The 18,905-nt window shown below is 47.6% G+C and overlaps 2 protein-coding genes across 3 annotated transcripts; one reads left to right on the forward strand and one right to left on the reverse strand.

Annotated features, from left to right (window-relative positions):
• Window positions 1–6,863: 6,863 nt before the first annotated feature.
• On the forward strand, window positions 6,864–8,079 carry LRRC61 (leucine rich repeat containing 61). The gene has a single exon (XM_033166056.1). The coding sequence runs from the start codon at window positions 6,952–6,954 to the stop codon at window positions 7,735–7,737; it is 786 nt and encodes a 261-aa protein (XP_033021947.1). The 5' UTR covers window positions 6,864–6,951; the 3' UTR covers window positions 7,738–8,079.
• A 4,332-nt stretch (window positions 8,080–12,411) lies between these two features.
• RARRES2 (retinoic acid receptor responder 2) lies at window positions 12,412–16,889 on the reverse strand. 2 transcript variants are annotated; one of them, XM_033165936.1, is made up of 5 exons: window positions 16,571–16,889; window positions 15,036–15,140; window positions 13,813–13,917; window positions 13,436–13,545; window positions 12,412–12,579 (listed from the first exon to the last, which is right to left on the reverse strand). In XM_033165936.1, coding segments are annotated over exons 1-5 (486 nt in total). In that variant the 5' UTR covers window positions 16,736–16,889; the 3' UTR covers window positions 12,412–12,578. The 2 variants fall into 2 exon arrangements, with proteins under 2 accessions (XP_033021827.1, XP_033021826.1); XM_033165935.1 differs by having other exon boundaries at window positions 12,412–12,624; window positions 16,571–16,888.
• Window positions 16,890–18,905: the final 2,016 nt, after the last annotated feature.

An 18,905-nucleotide genomic window follows, 5' to 3' on the forward strand; every position in this document is an offset into this window, starting at 1 on the left:
AGGCAGAAGCTGAGGCAGGAGAGGAGGGCGGCCAAGAGGCAGAGATGGGTCTGGCTGGTCCAGAGTCACGGATATCTCCTCCTCCTGCTGCAACAAGCTCTCCTCCTGCCTTGTCTCCCAGAACTAGGAGAGGCATGAACAGGGTGGAGGAGAGGTTGGCCTCATGCAGGCGCAGTCTAAGATAAGGTCACCAAACGTCCCCGGTTTTACAATTCAGTCCCCATACAAAATCCATTGAAGTTGAAAAGTGTCCCCAGATTCATTGAAAAAAATCTGGTAACCTTAGTCTAAGATGCTTGGGAAATACCTGGAGAAGAGGGGATTTAGGCTTCTATGGGGAGGCACGGACCTTCAGTCTCAGCAAGTGCTTCCTGGGGTGCAAGATGAGTTGCTGTGCTCATTAGGCCCTACGCCCCTGTGCAGAGCCTGTTTTTTGCCATTAAAGAGTTAACTCCACTTGCTCATTGTGATTTGCTGCTGGCTCGCTCCTGTCAGGGGGAAACAAAATCCCCGTTGCAGACAAACTCTGCATGCATCAGGCGATATGTGAAGGTAGTCCTAATCGGAAGAGGCCCATTGGAATCGGTAGGTCTACTCTGAGGAGTATGCTTGGCTCGGGTATCACCCACAGCGTGTGCATAGGTCTATTCTCTCGGACACCGAATGTGCAGACTTTGGGGACTCTCGCGCATTCTTAAAACATCTTGATCGCCATAAAAGACATCATCCCATGCACATGGGTGGTAAGTATAAAATCTTAAGATTTAGTGTCAGGAGTATAACGTATTCCTGGACACCGCAGAGTTAGACGCAGACTTTTCTGGAAGCTTCTGACTGTTGTGAAATTGACTAGACAGCTCAATGCAGGAACTCAGCAACTCACTGGATAACTATATACAGTATTTATTGATTGAAGCAACTAGCATCCATAAGTTACTATTTACAGACTTTACAAAATAAAAGAAACAAAACATAAAATATTTTCCTCTGTCTCTCTCTCTTTACACTGACCACTTTCTCCACATTAACCACGAACCACGCAGCTCTCACACAGAGCTCAGTCTTTAGGAACTCATTGACCAATCACAGGCCGTTGCTAAGGGTCTGAGAGAGAGCAGATCTGGGCTTTCTGCCAACTAGCTAATTGCTTGGAGATAGACAGCTGAATTTCTGCACGTAGGCAACTCTGAAATCTCTAACATAAAATTGCTAGAGGGCCACATTGCTTCATGGGCAACCTTGCAGGGGCCGGATGCTGTGGGTGGGCAAAGGGGACAGGGCAATGGAGGTGACTCTCCCCCTTATGTACAGTAGGGCACAATCCAGACACGCAAGTCGGGATTCCTCAACGTACCCATTTGGAGAGCAAGAGGGATGGTCAGCATTCAAGGACCCCGATTCCAGCTGGGCGCAGCCAAACCACCCCGAGGACTTGCAAATCTTAAAAGATTAGTTACAAGTCAATGGGATTTCAAGCCACGTTCATGGTTTTGGACACGTTGCTCTGGATAGTGGTTCTTGAGTGACGCTGTGTTCTGCTGTAAAATTTATTTATAGAATGGCAGATGAAGTTAATGGACTATCCTGGAATGGCTAAAATGACCAGAAAAATCAGAAATCGGGAAAACCAAAATTTTAACAAGGAAAGGGGGAAATCTATTAACTTATCTTAAAGACCATTGTAAACAGTTAAAATCGTTAGTAGGATTGGAATATCCCTTGTAGTTTAAGGTGAATTTTGGACATAATGGAAGAGGTGAAGGATTTGGAGTATCACAAACGATGCAGGAGGAAATGATTAACAATAAGACCCACATAGGGGGGGATGGAAGTCCAGGAGATTCCTTGGAATCTTGTTTTTGGTTATTTATGTTGGATATATATCTGTAAACATTTAATTTGAAAAACCAAATAAATAAATCCGTAAAACACACACACATTTATTTATAAGAATATTTGTATACTACTATGCTATTTTTTTTAAAAGTGCTTTACAGCAGCAGCAACAACAACAATAAAAACTATTCAGCAAGAATCATTTTTAAAAATGTTAAAGAGAGTTAAAGCCAGACATCCATTAACCACCTTTCTCCCCTCAAATGCTAAAAGCGTGGCGCTTACTGTGACAACTATGATGATTGTCCTGAGGGAAGTCTGAGCTGGTAGAGCGTGAGACACTTAATCTGAGGGTCATGGGTTCGAGACCCGACCTTTGGACGACAGATATTCCTGCATTGCAGGGGGTTGGACTAGATGACCCTGGGGGTCCCTTCCAGCTCTACCATTCTATCATCATCATCATCGCCACCATTGATTCAACAAGAGGCGACAGGGCTGTTGGCGAGGCGCAGCCCAAAAAGCACAATATAATAGCGGGGGAAATGCGACATCCTGTCCCTTTAAACGAGGCGTCGCGGGCAAGGCCTCGCGTCGCCATGGCAACGCGGCCTGCTGCTGGGTTTCTAAGCGAGGCCTGGAAGAGGAAGGGGAGCGGAGGAGGCCTCGTCGTAGCAGCGGTGAGGGGAATGCGGCGTGGGGAGGGGAGACCCCCGATAACAACCCCCCCCCCCAATACTGAATCTAGCACCGGCAGGGCCAGGTTTTGGGTGGGGGGGGAGGGGAGGGGGAGAGGAATCTCGGGCATGCAGTTCTGGTCCACGTTGCCATGGAAACGGGATGAGGGCCTAGAGAGGATGGCGATGGCGGGGATGCTTCTCCCTCTCCCTTTGTGTCTCCTCTCTACCCCCACCAGGGCCAGATTTAGGTTTGATGAGGCCCTCGGCTCCTGAAGGTAATGGGGCCCTTTATATGCCCAGCTGTCCTTTGTCAACAACAAATGGTCGCTGTTTTTGTGTGTTGAATATATGCTATATTTTCCAGTTACAGGCAGGTAGCCGTGTTGGTCTGCCATAGTCAAAACAAAATAAAATAAAAAATTCCTTCCAGTAGCACCTTAGAGACCAAATAAGAACAAACATACCAACATACCAATGTTTGGCTCTCAGGGCTGTTTTTCCTGTGGTGCCCCACACATGTCTGCTTGGTAGGCTACAGTTATAACAAATATATATATATATATATACAGTATATATATATATATATATATATATATGCACACACACACACACACAGAGAGAGAGAGAGAGAGAGAGAGAGAGTATATATATATATATATATATATATATATATATATATATATATGGCCTTAATATTCTTACAACACCAACATACCAAGAACAAACTTAGTTGGTCTCTAAGGTGCTACTGGAAGGAATTTATTATATGCTATATGGTAATTTATGGACCGAATAGGTATCTCAAGCCATTTGCACATAACAAATAGGAGCCCAGACAACACAAAACACTGTTGCTGTATGTAGGTTTTATTTTATTTGTTTTTTATCTTATATTTTGGAAATGTACATCCAGTTTTTTCCGTTCTTTTTTTGTGGGGCCCTAAGCCAGTGTTTTTCAACCTTTTTTGGGCAAAGGCACACTTGTTTCATGAAAAAAATCACGAGGCACACCACCATTAGAAAATGTTTAAAAAAATTAACTCTGTGCCTATATTGACTATATATAAAGTAATTCTCTTGAATAGGAATCAAATAAACACAAAGAAAGTATTTTATAATTACTTTATTATGAAATAGTAAGTAAACAGAAATATGAAAAATTATAAAATACTTTATTCAGTGTGCAACCAGGGCCTGTTTGGCTGAACACAAAGCTGATATTCTGGCTGGAATTTTTCCCACGGCACACCAGGCAACATCTCGCGGCACACTAGTGTGCCGCAGAACAGTGGTTGAAAAACACTGCCCTAAGCTATAGCATGTTTAGCTTATATGCAAATACAGCACTGCCCCCACCCACTGGAGGGAGATCAAGGGAGGGTAGAGTTGGAAGGGACCCCCTGGGAGACATCTAGCCCAACACACTGTTATAAGGGGAAAAAATACCTCAAATTCCCTTATGGGGTATCTGGAGCCCTGTCTAGAGTCCCTCAGGAGATCTCTATCTGGCGGAGAAAATAACAGAGGCCAACCATTGAAAGCAAAACGGCTAGTAAGCCTGATCTTTATTAAAGGAAATTAACTGCTGCAGCTCACCACATGCAGGAGGGAGGAGAACCCCGAACAATAGTGCGCAAACCCCTATATAGGCTTTTGAAATTGCCCACCCTGTAGCCAGAGACCACCACCCCAACACATCATACATACATCGCAGAAGGAGGCGGTCTACAGCCGAAATTTGAGAGTGTTGCTTCTCTCCTGTCTGCCAGGATACCTGATAATGCCTTACTTGGTTGCCTTTTCTGGGGTAGCCTGGCCATTCCTTTGAGATGCTAAATACTTTAGTTCCTGAATCTCTTAAGCATAGTGATAGTTTGCTCAGCTTAACTTGCCAGACTGTATTTGAAAAGGGAGGTGTAAGGTTAAACCACAGAGCCTAGGACTAGCTGATCAGAAGGTCGGGGGTTTGAATGCCTGTGACAGGGTGAGCTCCCGCTGCTCAGTCCCTGCTCCTGCCCACCTAGCAGTTCGAAAGCACGTCAGAGTGCAAGTAGATAAATAGGTACTGCTCCGGTGGGAAGGTAAACGGCGTTTCCGTGTGCTGCTCTAGTTTGCCAGAAGCGGCTTTGTCATGCTGGCCACATGACCCGGAAGCTGTACGCCAGTAACACGAGACCAGCGCCGCAACCCCAGAGCAACCCCAGAGTCGGACACGACTGGACCTAATGGTCAGGGGTCCCTTTACCTTTACTCCTCCTGGCAGAGAAATATCTGAGGTCAATTTGGGAGAGTCAAAATGGCTTCAGAATTGTTCTCCTAAACTATTTCAGACACTTGGTTTATATACTTTTTTATATATGCTGACTACCTAGAGTGGCTGTGGCAGCCCAGTCAGATGGGCAGGGCATAATAATAATAATAATAATAATAATAATAATAATAATAGAATCCTTAATCAGGGTTGCAACAATGATTCAAAGCAGAGATGGGGGCTGACCATTTGCAAGGGGGGTGGCAGGGACTCCTCCTGTCTCTGTAACCCCCCCTCCATGTGCACATGTAAGCAGGTGTATATTTGGCACTGTATATGTACCCATGCACATGCCTAAATGTGGGGGTGATAGCAGGCCCCCAATGGCTAGAGGCGTGAAGACGTTAGCGGCACCCAATGCTCTTTGCAAAATACTGTATACATTGATGTGTATTAGGTGTATGTTGGGAGAGGGGTGGGTCTCTAGAGCCCAATCCCATGCGCTTTTACCTAGAAGTAAGCCCTGCCATGCTCATGGGGGGAGATGTTTCTCCCAAGTAGACATGGGTAGGATTGCAGGCTTTGCAATTCCGCTGTGTGCAGCAAGTGAGATTGTTATTGCTGTTGTTGTGAGAACTGTAGTTGCTTTGAAATACAGTTATTTGTAAAAAGAAAAGAAAAGTTGAGAACAGCTATAGTTGGCCCAGAAGAAAATGGCTTGTTTTCTCTTTTTTTCTGCTTCTGTGGAAGAAGCATCATGCACCACTAAACCCATGTGTCTACCTGGGATGTATTGCATGCAGGGGATTCTGTGCCTGTTGTGCTCCAGGTTTCCACATCTGCCTGCTTAGTAGCACTGAAGGGAAGTCTTATTTGGTGATAGCTGATTCTACGGCTGCTGGGATTATTGCATCCAGATGAAGCCAGTGTTTTTGGCAGTGTGCGCACACCAGCCCACATCTTGGTGTCTGCTTTGAAGCCAATTTCCACACATCAGCTGGCATGTTCTGAAGACGCCTTCACTGCGGCCCTGCATATGGTTTGCAGAGCTGCATATAATAATGAATCGGAATGTCTTGTGGTGTATGGAAAACTGTGCGTGATCCATGTTTGCATATCAAGTATCTTGTCACTTGGCAGTCTATAGTAGCCAAAGTGGGTTGGTTCTGGTTGCTGCGGCATGTACTGTACTGTGTGCTAAACTGATGGAGAGATTACTTCAGCCTATGGAATCAAAAAACTGTGGGGTTGGAAGGGACCCCAAGGGTCATCCAGTCCAACCCCTGGCGATGCAGGCATCACAACCAAAGAATCCCTGACAGATGGCCATCCAACTTCTGTTTAAAAACCTCTGGTGGAAAGAGTCCACCATTAAAAAAAAAAATTGCTGCCACCAAGATAACGTTTTATACAAACACCACTTTCTGAGTCCATGCCACTGTCAAACAGCTCTTATCACCAGAAAGTTATTCCTAATGTTGAGTCAGAATCCACTTTCTTGTCATCTGAATCCATTGGTTCAGGTCCTATCCTCCGGAGCAGGAGAAAACAATATCGTTCCATCTTACACGCAACAGCCCTTCAGATATTTGCCTATCGTATCGTATCATATTTGGTCAATGAGTGCTCAAAACTGAATTTGCTGCTTTGTGACTGAATCTCACCTGAACGTAGGGACAGTCTGGAAGCCTCCTCAGTGTCAGGCAGTGTGGAGTTTGGAATGAACCTGCATTTAGTTTAATTAACAAATCCAAATTAGCAGTGCTTACTTCCTTGCTCATTCATGGGAGAGGTAGCAGGGTAGAACGCTCGGTGCGTTAGTTTATTTCTTTTGGTTTCCATTGTCAAAAGACACAGGATTCTAGGTCCCCTTTAAAGTGCTTTTTTGGCTGAAGAGGGGGGCCCTCACATTATAAATAAGTAAACAGATAAATAAATATTTGACCCCATCTTGATCCGCATCCTTTTTCCTCTCCCCTTCCAGGAAACGCATCCTGCACCCTCCAGGTTCTCTCTCTCTCTCTCTCTCTCTCCAGAGGCGAAGGAACTGATCTACCTAGTTTTCTCTCTCAACGGCAGCCATTAACACCAGTTGTGATATGACCAAGGTGCTGTGAAACTAAGTGAGCACAGAGCTGGAGCCAGGTTGTCGTGCGAACTGCCTTCTTGGCTGCCCTGCCCAAGATGGAACCCCGGACAGAGAAGGGCGAGGAGACAGAGAACGTGAAGATCACCTCCCAGCTCCTGAAGGCCAAGACGGGCGAGTTTGACCTGGAGTCTATACTGCTGCTAAAGCTCCGGGGCCTGGGCATCGCAGACCTGGGCTGCCTCGGGGAGTGTGCCGGCTTGGAGTGGCTGGACCTGTCGGGCAACGCCATCATCCACCTGGGGCCCCTCTCCTCCCTCAAAGCCCTGGCCGTCCTCAACGTCTCCTCCAACCGCATCGCCAGCTTGGAGCCCCTGGCTGGCTGCGAGAACCTGCAGAGCCTCAACGCAGCAGGGAACCTGCTGAGCAGCCTCCAGCAGCTGCAGTGCCTGGCCGGCCTGCGGCACCTCGAGAGCCTGCGCTTCAGTGACCCCGTGGGGCGCCTCAGCAACCCGCTCTGCGGCGCTGCCGGGTACCGCACCGCCATGGCAGAGATGCTGCCGGGGGTCAAGGTGATTGACGGCGAGCGGGTCTCCGGGCGCGGCAGTGAGCTCTACCAGCTCTGCAAGGACATTGACAGCTCTCTCAAGCGCTTCCACGGAGCCGGAGCCGGCGAGCTCAGCGGCCTGACCAAGCCCTGGGTGGAGGAGGGGTACTGGGATGTCCGCCCCGTCCGGAGGAGCTCCATCGTGGAAGAGGCCTACAAGCAGTTCAACGAGGTCCTCCAGGAGTGCCGGGACCTGAGCAAGCGCGCCGACGACACCATTTCCCAAGCGGAGAGGGCCCTGAGTGCCCGCTCCGATTCCAGCTCGTTCGTCTTTTGAGCCGCCCTGCACTTTGACGCCCTTCCCTTTGCGTTGCCAAGCTGGGCCCTGTCCTTTCAGTATCATCCTTGTCCCTCGCAAGTCTGTGATGCCATCCTTTTGCCCTGGCCTCTGTCCCTTCTGAAAGCAGCGGGTGCGTCCACACCCTGAACCAAACCTGTTCCCCACAGCCCCTTGGAAAGCTTGTAGGAGCTGTGACACCCTCAGGTCCAAGTCAAAGGGCATCGGGAGAAAGTTTTCAGCCAACGGGACTCTGAAATCTGGATTATCAAGTCACAGCTCAGCTCGTGTTGGGACCTTTCAGGCTACTTCTGTGCAATATGTAGCCTAGTTTTTACAACGGCGTGGACTGGCGTGGTGCTCCTCACCCCCCCCCCCCTTTTAGTAGGCTGACATCTTGGATCTACATCCATTCACCCTCAAGGATGCTCTTTGACTCTGTCTGGTCTGGCTTCAAGAGAAGGGGCCGCAGTGCAGTGCCTCTCACGCCTTCTCCTCCAAGGTGATTCCCAACGCCATTTTCCCCACACGGTGAAACCACAGCGAGTTGACTTATCCAGCACACAGACACAAAACCAGCTTCACTTCTCTTTTTAGACCACCAAGTCCCCACATCCTCTTGACTAAACCTTGTCGGTGACAGTTAACCCAACATGCGTGGACCTTTGAGTGTTGGTATGTCAGAGCATGCACCATAGTTCTTCCTTCACCACACCAAGCTGGTTAGCTGGGTGGCGTTTGTGTAAATCCACGGAAATATATTTTGAGAACTGTGGGGCTGGGCAGAAGTGGCCAGCTGGAGTGTGAACCCACATATTAAGGAACATACACATTCCTCTATGCAGTAATGCTAAACAGTTTCCTCTGGATATTTAAAGTCCCATTTGCACTGAAGCAATATCATAGCACCTTAAGCAGTCATAGCTTCTCCTGAAGAATCTGGAGGGCTACAGATTGTTAAGGCTGCTGAGAGTTGTTAGGAGAGTCCTATTCCCACAAGTAGTTTTATGAACCAAATCCCTCTTCTCGTGTGAAGAAGGGAGTCTCCCAATAGCTGTTACTGCCCTTAAACTACATTTCCCAGGATCCTTTGGGGGAAACTATGACGCTTCAAAGTGGTACGATGCTACTAAGTTTACATTGCAGATGGGGCCTTAATTCTCAGCTGGCAGCTTCCGTACTGTCCAGCTGGTCCTCACCAAGGTTCAGAGTGGACCAGAGGTCACTCGTGGAGTTTCCTTCACAGCTGCCCATCCGATAGCAGCAGGGTTGAGCTGAAAGTCCCCTTGTGAATTGTGTCATCCCAGCTGCAGCAGACAGAAGAGTCAAAACGATGTGTTGTGGATCCTCTACATATTGCATCAATCCTGCGAAGGAGCGTCTCTGTTTTCACAGGCCTAGAGTTCAGCCAAATTCTCCACCTCGCATGCTTCCCCAAACTCCTCCAGGCATCAGTTATGTCCGGGTCACGCTGCCACACTCCCCATGAATATAGTAGCTTAGGAATCTAATTTTCTTTATTTCATCATCTTTTCCTTTTCTTATCCTGCCGTTCCTCCCATGGGAGCTCAGAGCAGTGAACAGCATAAAAATACCATCTGAAAAAAAACACATTTCTGAAATACAAAATACAAAGAAATACCAGCTGCTGAAATGTCAGCAAACCTATAAAACATCATATATATGACAGTAAGAATTTATGAAAGTCTTAAAAACATACCGGTAATTTATATATACAAAATGTCTTAAGAATATATATAATGCACATCATTCATATATACGGTGGTGCCTTGGTTCTTGAACGGCTTAGTTGTCAAACAAATTGGCTCCCAAACGCCAAAAACCCGGAAGTAAGGGTTCTGGTTTTCGAACGTTTTTCGGAAGCCGAACATCCAACGCAGCTTCTGCTTGAGTGCAGGAAGCTCCTGCAGCCAATCAGAAGCCACGCCTTGGTTTTCGAACAGTTTCGGGAATCGGGCTTCTGGAACAAATTAAATTCGAGAACCAAGGTACCTCTGTATATATTTTTAAGGGGCCCTACCATTCCAAAGCCCTTCAAATTGCCCCAGGGCAAGAAAAGAACAGCTCACCAGTCTGTGTGATATGTCACTTGGTTTTTGCAGACTCAGGGGGTGTGTGGTCAGATCATAAAGAGGAGAGTTGATTTGACTTTTGTGCATGTCAGAGAAGATGGGCTGGAAGTTTCCTGGAAGAGGACTTGGAGACCCCTGACCAGGGGGAGGGAACCCACACCTCTGAAGCGGAGGTGTAGAAAGGATGCTGAGCCAGCACTTGGGATCTGGGGCGCTGCATGTTCCATCCTGGGATTGCATGCTGGGTCTCGTGACATGGGAATGCTGTGCAGTTATTTGCCTGTCAAATAAACCCAACGGTCTCCCTTGCTTTTCTGCCTCCTGGTTGGGTGTAGAGCTGCCTGCTTTGTGGAGTGCTTGCATTCTCTCCCGTAGTCCACTCCCGATTCAGACATGCACCAGAGTGTGGTGCCCTTCCCTGGGCAACCGAGCCTCTTCAAGAAGCTGGTGCCTGCCAAGTGCCACCTGACAAAGGCCCTCCTCCTCCTTCCTGCCCATTTGTCATACGCCACCCGGATGTTGGTGCCCTCCCTGGGAAAGCAAACATTCCCCGTCTTCACCAAGGTAACCCAAATTCTGAACAGCGGGAGCTGCAAATTAAGCAAAGCTCTGTCCGCCTTTGTGCATCTTGCACACCTGCTTCTCTTGTGATTACGAAGAGAGTGGGGGGTAAGGAGCTGTGAAGCCAAATAAATTCTGCCAAACAGTAGAAAGTTTATTCATGCCCTTGCCCTGCTCCCTGGCTTCTGAGATTCCACCAGGCTCTGTGCATGCATGCTATTCAGTTGCACACGCAGGCACCCCTTACAACTGATTTTTGTAGCTGGAAGTTCTGCAGGTAGAGCAAGTCATGCTAGTTAAATGTAATTGCATGTACTGTATATACTTGAGTATAAGCCTAGTTTTTAGCACATTTTTTTGTGCTGAAAAAGCTGCCCCCGGCTTATACTTGAGTGAGGCAGGTGGTGGGGGCGGCGAGAAAGAAGCCCTTTCTCTCCACTCATGCCACCGTCGCCCACTCACCCCTGTCGACCATTCCTTAAGAAGTGTACAAGAACAGCGGTTCTTTACTCTCCCCAGGCAGCTTGTTCCATTCCTGAACTGCTCACATAAATGCAAACTTTAGACCCCAGAAGACAGAAAGCCTATCAGTTAAGGAAGTATTAAAACCCCACAGATGCTCACTTTCCCTGGCTCCTGCTTAAACAGGACAGGATCCCAGCCTTCTCTGTATAACACAAGGGAACATTGCGCTGTGGGTTAACCAGAGAGCCCTAGGGGTTGCCAATCAGAAGAATGGCGGTTCGAATCCCCGTGACGGGGTGAGCTCCACAGCGGCAAAGGAAGAAGAAGAAGGAGCAGCCCAAAGGGTTGCTTTCGGGCTGCTTGTTGTTCCTCCTCCACCACCACAGCAGCAAAGCTGAACCGGCTTATACTCGAGTCAATAAGCTTTCCCAGGTTTTTGTAGGAAAATTAGGTGCCTCGGCTTATATTCGGGTCGGCTTATACTCAGGTATATACGGGTACTCCTTTATCTCTGCTATAGGATTTATCCTTTTTATCTTCCATAAAATAAACACACACACACAGAGGTTTAAAACTGAAAGCAGAGGTTCCCAGGATACTGAGCAGGCCAATGGTTTGCTATCCTTAGGAAATTCATCCTTTGATGCTCTCTCCATCTGTGTCTTATTTTATGCAGAGCAGCAGCAACGCATTATTGTATTTGGTACATTTCTATCCCCGCTTTCTTCCAAGGAGCTCCCGGGGGCATATGCAATTCTCCTCCCCGTTTAATCCTCACAACAACCCTGTGAGGTTGGTTAGGGTGACGGAGAGCAACTGGCCCGAGCTCACCCAGTGAGCTTCATTGCCGAGTCAGAATTTGAACCCTGGTGTCCCAAGGTCCTAGTTTGGAACTCTTAACCATTACACCGCACTGGCTTGGCCAGAAATCTGTTGTCCTGTTTTCATTTTTCTCACTTTTCACTTCCCTTTCACAACTGCCTCCTTTGCCTGAGTGTCTTTAGAAGAATGGCAGACTTGTGATTGTCCCCCCAGGACTACAGAATCATAGAACTGCAGAGTTGGAAGGGACCCCGAGGGACATCTAGTCTAACCCCCTGCAATGCAGGAATCAGAATCGAATCCATCAGTTTGGATCCTACCCTCTGGGGCAGCATAATAGAAGCTTGCTCCATCTTCCTTCAGGTATTTGAAGATGGCTATCCTTTCACCTCTCAGTCTTCTCTTCTCCAGGCTAAAAGGCAAGAAGGCACCCAGCCAGCCAATGACCTGCTAAGCCCCACTTCCAAAAGTTCAGCTGGAGGCTCCCTTTCCTCCCAAGACATTTCCATAGGTGAGACAGGGACCCCAGGAATTCTGGCACCCAAGGTGAGTTGTCTAATTTGTCTCCATGGCTGGGTCGGCTCTGGAACAGACCAGAAGAGACCACCAGGGTATTGATGCCCACAGCTCAGGGGCCAGAACGCCCTGGCAATGGGCACCAGAGAAGAGGTTTGGGGGAAGAGGAATGAGCCCCCTCGCTCCACCAACTCCTGAAATAACCATACACCATGACTATGAAGCCTCCACTTAAATTTTTATTATGGGAATAAAGAAAGAAGGAAGAATAGTAAAGCTTGGAAGACAGAAGACTCCTCTGGGACCAAGAGTGGGTCCGTTCCTGTGGCACCGAGACCCAAACTGGTGGATGTTCTGCTTGTCTCCAAAAGGAAGAGGGTGCCTTGTTTCCTTGATGGTTGGAGAACAGCCCAGTAAATGTGGGTCCCATCTAGGCAGGGAGGAGAATGAAGATGGTTATTGCAGATGAAGTGAAGGATTTCAGGCAGGAGTCTATCCCAGCCCTACTTGGAGATGCCAACATAGATTGAACCTGGGACAGCACATCCTAGAATCATGGAACTGTAAAGTTGGAAGGGACCCTGAGGGTCATCCAGTCCAACCCCCTGCAATGCAAGAACCACAGCTAAAGGATCCCTGGCAGACTGCCACCCAACCACCAACAAAGGAGAGTCCAGCAGCTTCCGAGTGCATCCGTTCTACTGTCGAACGGCTCTTACCGTCGGAAAGTTCGTCCTAATATTTAGCCAGAATCTCCTTGTCATTTGAACCTGTCCTCTGGAGCAGCAGAAAACAAGCTTTCTCGCTCCTCCATGTGATATTTAGAGATATTTAAGGCTGCCGAAAAGATATCTTGGGCACTGGGCAATGACAAAAAAAACTCCCAGGCCTTTGAACAGCTTTTATCATATTTAGATACCATTTTATCATTATTTAACGTCATTTATTTTCGTCTCAGCAGACTAATGGCAGTTGGTTGGTTTGAGCTTTCACACAGAGGTGCCTGGGGTCTGAATTGCCTGCTGGTGCCCAACATTTTTTAAATGCTGAGTTGGATCTGAATTGTTGCTGGGTTGGTGCCCTTTGCTTTATTGTTGATTTGTTGTGTGGGTTGTGTTTTTCAGTTATGTTTCATGTGATCGCTGCATGCCACCTCGAGAATGCATTGTCGATGAGGCGATCGATAAATGCAACTAATGGAAAACAAATATGGGCTACAGGAACCGAAGCTGAGCACTTACCACTCTTCCGGGAGCCCCTTGAGAAAGGCAAACTGTCCGATATGGTAGCGTTGCTCCTCATATGCCTCTTTGACTGCCTCACATTCCTGATTCTGCTTCCTCCTCACTTCCTACGGGACACTCAGAAGGGAAAAGCTCCTGAGTCAGTGCTTCCCAAACTTTTTGGGGTTACCTGCCCCTTGGTTCCATAAACTCACGCCCAGTGCCCCCTGCCCCATAAAAGGCATTGCTCAGAATAGCGGTCTGCACAATCCACCAAGGAAGATAATAACACCATAAGATTCAAAACAGTAACAATTAATTCCAGATTTATTCAAAATCAGATTATTCCGATCTCAGGGCCAGGAGCATTTCTGTCAAAGTGTGAAGTGACCCACCTGGAAGATTGGGTTCTGTTCTGAGAGGCACCGCTTGGACTCATCCAAAATGTTCTGAGGGTTGCTGGAGTTAAACTTGAAGCAAGCCAGGCACTTCTGTTTCCTCTGGGCAGAGAAAAGAAAGGAAAAGGAACGAGGTCTGTTTTCACAAGAGAGGCCCAAATAAGGTTTTTGTTTGCCCCCGAACTATAACAGGAACAACAACCCAAAACTGAAAAGGCTGCTCTTGCAAGAATATCGCTGCAGCCTGCTTTCTGAAATGTGTCTCCAATCGTGCCCTCAGAAGGGGGTTATCGTGCCTGCAAATTCCACCCACAGAGGAGCAGAGATTTTTAAAATTCCACGTAATGGTGAAGTGGGAGGCACAAAGCTTTGATTCACCCTGAATCAGGACCCGGATTCAGACTCAAAGCAAACAGGGCTGCGTCTTAAATCTGTCCAATCTGAATCCAGCTGGTTTTTTTTGAAGTGCTGAATCAGGATCCAAAATGAACCTTGTTGTACCACTGGTATTTATCTCCAGTGAAGTTACCAAAAATGTATAAGAATTTATCCAGTGTATGCTGGAAGTGTAAAGATAAAGTGGGTACATTTTATCATATGTGGTGGTCGTGCAAAAAGGTAACAGGTTTCTGGGAAATGATTTATAATGAATTGAAGAAAATGTTTAAGATAACTTTGGTTTTTAAAAAAGCACCAACTCTACAATTCTATGATTCTATGAACAGTAACAGAAGAACATACGGCAAGTCTGCTGCATCTGGCCAGGGGCCCATGTAATCCAGCATCCTGTTGTCAGAGTGGCCAACCAGGCACCCCAGTGGGAAGCACACAAGTAGGACCCAAGTCCAACATCTCTGTCTCTCCTCCTATGGCTTCCAGCAGCTGGTATTCAGAATCATGGCTAGTAGCCTTCAAGAGCTCTCTCCTCCTCCATGAATTTGTCTAATCCTCTTTGAAAACCATCTAGGTTGGTGGCCATCGCTGCCTCCTGTGGCATTGAGTTCCACAGTTTAACAATGTACTGTGCAAATTAGTGAAGCTGACCAGAATCCCACATAACTTGCTCACTGTGGGGGGTCCCTCATAAGGATCTGTGGGTTCCTCCTCTGTAGGCTTACTGCCTCTTTGTTTACGATGTTTTAGAGTGGACTTTGAATACATTTTAAAAGGAATAGAGAGTCCAGCTTGGCAGGGGATAAATTAGCACCTTCCTGGCTCACCCCGCCTGGCTTGATCCGGCAGTTTTGCGTCCCCCGCTGCTGCTTCCGGCAGAAGGTCTGCACAAGGTCAACTTCCAGCTGGACATAGGTTCCCCTTGGGAATTCCTGCAACCAAAGAAAGCCGAGCTCAATGCGGGAAATAACTCCTTGCCCAACTAGAATGAGAGGAGTTCCCCAGTGGAGAATCGCCTTGCAAGGGAGAGCAACAAGGGCGGTCAAGGGTCTGGAGGAACGGTGGAGGGACTTGGGGATGTTTAAATGATGGATTCAAATGAAAAGAAAGGAGATTCCCACTAAACATTAGGAAGAACTGTAAGAGCTGTTCAACAGTGGAACGGTCTAGGTGGGCTCTCCTTCCTTGGAGGGAGCCATTGGTTTCAGTCCTACCCTCCAGAGCAGGAGGGAACAAGTTGGCTCCATCTTCCACATGACAGCCCTTGAGCTATTTGAAGATGGCTCTCATATCTCCTCTCAGCCTCCTCTTCTCCAGGCTAAACATATCCAGATCCTTCAACTGTTCCTCATCAGGTTTGGTTTGCCTTGATCAGGAACAATAAATAAAACATCAAAGAATACACAACGAAACTGAAGAGTTTCCACATCTAAAAGATACAAAAAACTAGTATTGATAACAGCAACAGTTCCAGTGCCCCAACAAAACCCCCTGAGCAATAACTCTTTGGAGGTCTTTAAGCGGAGGCTTGACATCCATCTGTCAGGAATGCTTTGATGGTGTTTCCTGCTTGGCAGGGGGTTGGACTGGATGGCCCTTGGGGTCTCTTCCAACTATGATTCTATGATTCTAACTCAGCCAGTGAGTCTGATCAGCAGCCTCAGCTTTTGTAGCTGCAGTCCAGGTCCCACCCTGCCAGGCCAGGTGGGAAGAGGCCTGCCAAGGGGGAGCAAGCTTGTTTTCTGCTGCTCTAGAGGGGAGGACCCAAACCGATGAATTCAATGACAAGGAAGGAGATTCCGACTCAACAACAGGGAGAACTCTCTCACGGCAAGAGCTGTTGGACAGCAGACTGGACCCCCTCAGAAGGTGGTGGACTTGGAGGCTTCTAAGCAGAGGTCAGACGGCTGTCTGCCAGGACTTTTTCAGCTGTGATTCCTGCCTTGCAGCGGGTTGGGCCAAATGACCCTCAGGCGTCCCTTCCTGCCCTCCGATTCTAGAATCCTGTGATTCTATAGTAATCAGTAGAACACTGATAATCTAGGAACCAGGGATCCAATCCCAGACATGCAGAAGGAGAAGCAGAGTCTTGGGACCACCCTGCAACATTTCTCCGAGGAAAACAGGGACACCCTCCAAAATTCTCTGATGAAAATAGGGGCATCCTATTCCATACCCTCCAACATATCTCCGATGAAAATAGGGATGTCCTAAGGAAAAGCAGGACATTCCGGGACTCAGAAATTGGGACAGCATCTGTAAATCGGACTGTCGCTGGAAAACAAGGATACTTGGAGGGTCTGCTAACATCCTCAGCTTATCCAACAAATTGCACGCTCCCCCTCTCGTGTGTCCCGCTCACCGTCTCCGTGACGTGGGTCACGGCTTGCTCCTTGAACGTCGCCTGCACGAGGTCCCTGCTGTGGAAGAAATCCAGCACCAGCTCCAGAGCCCTTTGCTGGAGGGGCGACCGGTTGGCACCCGCCAGGACCAGGAGGCCCAAACACAGCACCAGGAGTCCCTTCATCCCCCTTGCCCCGTCCCCAGTGGATCTGTTGCCCACACCCTGCCCTTGCGAACTCCCCTGCCGGTCTGTTGATCTTGGTCGGTCATTAACTTGTTCCCATGAGAGCTGTCCCAGACGCAGGCCCCCTTGCCTGCCCTCTGCCCTCTCCCTTGGCTGTTTGTTGGCTGATGCCCAGGAGATGAAAGGCAGGGATGGGCAAAGGGCACCCGTGCAGGAAAACAGGAGGAGGGGTCCCTTTGGCCACCCCCCCCAAACCGGCTGCCAAAGATGCAGAGTGTTTTTCTCAGGTCTGCTTTCCCTTTGGGGGTGGCACGGGAGATGCAGGATCTCTCATTTATGCCAGTGGCTCCCACAGTGGGTGGTACCTGCTGCATAAGAACATAAGAGCCTGCTGGATCAAAAAGAAGGTACCAGAAAGAGCACAGAGAATACAGAGGAAGCGCCTACCTGGTATCAATAGGCAGGGGGTTCCAAAGTGCAGGCACTACCGCAGTAAAATATTGAATTCTTACAAACGGGTATTACATGCCACCTGTAACAGTGCTGGTTCTGCAGATCAAAAGGGTCAAGTGCGTGTCTACAGGGTAAGGCAATTTTGGTCCCATGTTTTTAAGGGCTTTGTAGACTTATTGCCACACCTTGATCCTTGCCCGGTAGCAAATCAGCGACCAGTGCAGATCTTTTATTTCAATTTTCTGTTTTACAATTTAGAATATTCATTTAAACAACCTTAAAATATCAATGACTTCCCTTCTTCTCTTTCCATTCTTCATTTTGCATATAATAAATCCCTGCATATTTTACACAAACTGAACCATTCAGTATTCCATTATTACATTCATGAAAACTAATTTACACTGCTGATTTTATCCAGGTTGTTTTCCCTGAAACAGCTCTGATAGGCAATGTTGATATTAGAGATTTGGCCTTTCGCATTCCACCTGCCACTTTTTTGTCGTCGTCCCTTTCCCCCCATTGATTTCAGTGTTTGATCTACAAAGTCCACAGCTTTCACTCGAGAAACACATAGGCAAACAGAAATGTCCGGAGCCTTGCAGTTTCTCAACATCTGCTGGGCAGCCGCCTCTTTCCTGAACCTGGCATTTTGGAGGTCAAGTTACCGGTGGCCAGTTTGGTCCCCTTCCTAGCCAGAGAAGCCAGGATGGCAGTGACAAAGCCAAAAGCAGGTTTGTTCTTATTTTTAAGTGGAGAATGGCTTCAATGATTCGTGCATGCTGGTATTTAGAATCCACAAGTTTTGCTGGCTATGTTTAATTAAAATGTTTGTGGAAAACATAAAAGGTTAGTACATTTTCTGCAATAACAGCATGCAGGATCAGGCCAGTGGTCTATCCAGTCCAGTTCCTCTTCGGAACCAGAGTGGGAAACTCTAAAGCAGGTGGGATTACCCAGTGGGGTGCTATCAAGCGGGGTCGGGTGGGGTGGGGCTCTGGAGGTGTAAATAACTTGTTCTTCTTCTTTGGCAATCACTCATAGCCGAGTAAGATTGTCTTCCATAAACAAGGTTTTAACAGTGAGTCCATAAGTGACTGTGGAGGCCAATTCTGGAATGGATCCACATGTCCTTCCATAGTGGAGACACAGGTTTCTGGCTGGGAGTTGATCATGGTGAGAGTTTGCCAAGTGTTCCTTCCTCTTAGCACATTTCCCCCTTGCGTTCTGAGTTCGAGTGTCTTCAAAGCCCATCTGAAGAAGTGTGCATGCACACGAAAGCTCATACCAAGAACAAACTTAGTTGGTCTCTAAGGTGCTACTGGAAGGAATTTTTTATTTTATTTTGTTTCAAAGCCCATGACACCTTTGGTAAAGGCTGTTCTCCAACTGCAGCGTTCGCAGGCCAGTGTTTCCCACTTGTTGGTGTTTATGCTACATTTTTTTAGATTTGCCTTGAGAAAGTCTTTGAACCTCTTTTGTTGACCACCAGCATTACACTTTCCATTTTTAAGTTTGGAATAGAGTAGTTGCTTTGGAAGACAATCATCAGGCATCTGCACATGACCAGTCCAACAAAGAGGATGTTGAAGAATCATTGCTTCGACACTGGTGATCTTTGCTTCTTCCAGTACTGTACACTGGTATTAGTTTGCCTGTCTTCCCAGGTGATGTGTAAAATTTTTCGGAGGCTAGTTTTAACTGGATTTTGAATAAA

This window comes from Lacerta agilis, chromosome 12, assembly GCF_009819535.1.
Source record: "Lacerta agilis isolate rLacAgi1 chromosome 12, rLacAgi1.pri, whole genome shotgun sequence".
In the NCBI taxonomy this organism is placed as follows: domain Eukaryota; kingdom Metazoa; phylum Chordata; class Lepidosauria; order Squamata; family Lacertidae; genus Lacerta; species Lacerta agilis.